Genomic DNA, 4,291 nt, shown 5'->3' with positions numbered 1-4,291 from the left:
GAGAGAGAGAGAGAGAGAGAGAGAGAGAGAGAGAGAGAGGTAGAGAACGCATCGGCATGCTAGACATCGACCAGATATTAAGCCCAAGAACCTTCTGCATGACACCGATAAACTGTCCGAGGTGCGATAAGATAGAAGCGACCGGTCAGCTATTTTTACTTCGACTGCCAAGGAGCGAAGGAACAAAATTGACCACGGACTTGGGCAAGTGATCCAAACCGCAAAATAATTTTTGAGTTTCCGTTACTAATGCCTAACACTCCATATACGTCTTTCTGCATAAAACACAAGATTCGCCCTATGGGCGCCTAAAATGAATTAGAAACTAGAAATCGGAGAATTAATTAGAAAGTTTTCTTCTTTTTCTATCAGTTGCGTCTTTTCTTTTCGAAACGTACTCCATACACATGTGGATTTGGGTCATTCTTGCATAACTTACGGCCGGAAATCGGACTATGGAAACGATATGTCATTTGTATACAAGAAAAAAGTGTTTGCTGCTTGTAATTGTAATCGTATTGTGAGAGAGATTTGTTGTAAAGAGAGCCATTTTTGCAGTAAGTGTTGCTATACAGTGTCAGCGATAAAAACCTTATATGCATGTTGCTATTACTACTTATACTGATCTGTTAGATCAATAGAAAAATATAGTTGAAGCCGGAAATTATGATTTTAGTGACATTAACCGTTTCTTTCTTTCGGTGCAGCTAACCAACGACTACATTGAAAAGGTTATTTTTGTATTCGAAACTAAAATATTTGATACGTAAAATTTAGTTTTGCATTATCACGTTTTTCATTTGTATCAAATACATGAATTATTGAGAAAATAAAACACACAAATTCACTGAAATTGGCGCAACCAAATGATTATCAAACATTACCAAACGTCTCTCAGACAGACTTTCATGTTTATCGCGACGTGAGACAATTTTACAATTATTTTAATTATATTTATGTACAAAGTAAGTATACTATATTTAATTAATTATTAAGTTCACATCGTACAATAATGTAGATTTTGCTGGTGCAACGACAAATTTACTAAGAGTTACGCTCAGATTTTCATATTACATTTCACATGAAATATCGCGTTTAGAGTAAATTTTCATGATTTCTTTTTCGTGTTCCTTTTGTGTTTTGATTTCATCATTCTATGTGATACAAATATGAGTTGTAATCTGGTCAGTTGTGAGATACTTAACGTTGCTGAATTTCGCGACTTAACACACACTCAAAGTTGCCGTGTGTAAAGCTTACGTACACCAGTCTGTCGGGATCGGTCGATCCCGTTTTAACCGGATTATTTTCCGGTGTGCGAAATTCTCGTCTCGACAGCAAGATCCTGTTATTCAGTGTAAGTAATCGTGACTCACCTTTTGCGACGTGGCTCGTCTCCGTACGCGCCATACTCGTGATTCTGCAACAGAGAAACGTGACATCGTTAATTTTGAGGACACGTCAATTCACACGATATACAAGCGCAAGCGAAAAGCATTAATGGTTTTTATCCGAGCGACCTCGCGACGTTCGAGTATCCCGGTCGACGAGGTCTCGCGAAAATGTAAGTCTCATTCTCTCCCACTCTCTCTCTCTCTCTTTTTCTTTTTCTCTCTCTCTCTCACTCTCACCGTCGGAGTTAGCTCTCGCGAGTCGGCAGTGCGAATTTCCCCTGACGGCGTTTCCTTTTGACGCGCGCAGCAACACGTGTTACCGTCCTTCGCGTTCGTCCACGGTGGAATCCGCGCGGGAGCGAATTCGCGCGGCGGTTTCGGCTGAATTTCGATGGTACACGCGATGTCACCACGGATGCGTGTGCTCGGTCAGTCTATTAATACGCATGCACGCGCGTCTTTTTACGACGGCGTCCAAAGCGACGGAAATAGTGCAGCGGGACACCTTAGGGTCCCTCTCTCTCTCTCTCTGTCTCTCTTTCTGTCTCGCTGTCTCTCTCTCCCTCTCTCTGTCTCTCTTTCTGTGAGGTATGACCGCTTAAAGTGAATTCTCGCGGCCGAGAATCCCCGGACTCCAATTAAGGGCTTTGGCAGCGAATCTCGCATTCCCTTCATTCTTCTAGGTCTCGAGAACAACCGTCCATATATAACAATGATTTCGTGCATATTGTAAGAAAATTCGCTCGCAGGAGCGTTCAACTCTAGACAAGTAGCGCAAGTTCTATTGAACTGCAAAAAACTTTAATTCTGAAAAGGTAATGATAGTCTACGGTACGATTCAGCTTTTCCTTAGATATATCTTACAGTTAAAGATGAAAATTTGACCCTCAGTTGGTCAAATTTAACTCAGTTTGACGGTAACTTATTCGGTAATTTGGAAAGCTGATAAAATAATAATTTTGAAAGAATTTTAGAAATAAAAAATCTTAGAATAAAGATCAGAAGAAACATTTAGTCTTCAAGATGAGTAAGACGCTTTATTTCACTCATGCTTTTTCCATAAAATATTTTGATGTAGTATATTGATATATTTTATATAGCACGTAGTAATTAGGAAACGAGATACAAAGAATAACTAATTCTAAAAAAAAATTTTACATCTCAATCTATATTTTTCATACTATTTTACAGGCTTACTATTTTCATTTATTACTTTGTTATTTCAGCGACTAGACTAAGATATATAATTGAAAAAAATTTTATAATTGAAAAAAATTTTAGTAGATTCTAAGAAATAAGAACTTCAATATTCTCGAAGAATTGTAAGTAGTTTCCTTTCTTTCATCTGAGAAATATTATAGAGATTATTAGTCATACATTTGATGAGAAGAATGTTGTTTTATTTTAAACATTAATACAAAAAACACGAATTTTTGCATAAAACTTTTTGCATAATAAACAACGAAATTTACCAAAATTACCAATAAATTACCATCTTAATCTTAATCTCTGTAATTTTATCGTAAGTAATCGTCTCTGGATCTGGCAATAATTTTATATCTTTATATTATATTATATATATTATAGAGATATAATATATTTTAATATATAATATATTATATATTTTATATCATACAAAAAAAACAATAAGATTTATTCTAGTAGGCGATGAAATAAACACTAGAAGGGGAACTTAAGGTTTTCAGTATGAGTGAAAGTTACTGACGTTACCTTTCTAGGATTGAGAGTTCGCGTAGAGTTAGAAGTTTGAACGCAAACTTGCCTCCTCATGAATCTTTTCATATCGCTAACCTGATTGTTCTCTCGCGAATGTTTCGACAAGTGATACAAAAATCGGCCCCCATGTCGGGATCCACACTGAAAAATTCATTTAGTTGATGGGTTAACCAAAATTTGGTTAAAATAGGGTCGAACAAATGTTTCGGTTGTGAAGACCAAAATTTCGTTTTTTCTACCGAAGATTTGATCCTCTGAAACTAAGCCTGTTACATTTTTGCTTCAAAGAATCAAACCTTTGGTTCAAAGAACAAAATATTGCTTCTCACAACCAAAATATTTGTTCCACCTTTAACCAAATTTTGGTTAACTCAACTAGATGAGTTGTTCCGTGCAACGGCGAAATATTCGATAAGGAGGTACGCGCGCGCGGCGGGATTATTGACAAGGTCGCGATCTATTTTTCATTCCCGCGAGAAGCCGGACCTCGCTCGCGACGGCGATGCCATCGCGAGGGCTGCCGAATATAATCCAGCCCGCGAAACCACGTGCTCGCGAATGTCAATCCCTGAGAGCGTCTAGTTCCGTATCGCGCAATGCGCACAGCGGCCGGTGAATAAAACATGAAACGCGGGGCATTTGTACGTCCGCGTGACGTGTCGCTCGTCGCGGCTAAATAATTCATTCGCGCATTTTCCCCCGACCGCAAACGACAAGTGAAGTCCGGACACTCGCGCGGATCCAATTATCAGTGCGTGATTGTCCGGCCATTCTGTAAATTACATCTGATTTGTACGCTGCGACGGACGCCGATATAAGCCCGGAAGGAACGAATCCGCGCGTTAACGATCAATGCGGGAATCGCGTTCGGCCGGATACCGGAGATACGCGTTCGCGAACTAGATTGCCTTATATCGTTATTGAAAAAAAAGCAAGCATGTTGCGGTATCTCTCCTTTGTCAAGGAGAGATTATCAAAGTAAAAGTAAATTATACCATTAGAATTAAATCACGTCTGTGAAGTTAGCCCCACTTTTTCAAAATTTGAAAAAGGTTAGTAGAGTTCTGGTTGTCCCCCGAAGAGTTCTAGAGTTCTCTATCGATAAAAAAAGAGTTCCGTCGATTAAAACGGTCAAAATATGAAATGAAACTACGAGGGGG

At 38.7% G+C, this 4,291-nt stretch overlaps 1 protein-coding gene across 2 annotated transcripts in view; it reads right to left on the bottom strand.

Annotated features, from left to right (window-relative positions):
• Nucleotides 1–4,291, bottom strand: part of LOC116840356 (heterogeneous nuclear ribonucleoprotein L) — a 336,043-nt gene that overhangs the window by 285,889 nt on the left and 45,863 nt on the right. For both annotated transcript variants that reach the window (XM_032806975.1, XM_032806976.1), the window contains exon 2: nucleotides 1,377–1,420. In XM_032806975.1, the coding sequence (XP_032662866.1) occupies nucleotides 1,377–1,420 (44 nt within the window). The remainder of the gene's footprint in view (nucleotides 1–1,376; nucleotides 1,421–4,291) is intronic.

This window comes from Odontomachus brunneus, unplaced genomic scaffold, assembly GCF_010583005.1.
Source record: "Odontomachus brunneus isolate Ranch 3 - 2012 unplaced genomic scaffold, Obru_v1 Obru_scaffold_009, whole genome shotgun sequence".
Taxonomy (NCBI): domain Eukaryota; kingdom Metazoa; phylum Arthropoda; class Insecta; order Hymenoptera; family Formicidae; genus Odontomachus; species Odontomachus brunneus.
This window is presented reverse-complemented; position numbering and strand designations above follow the sequence as displayed.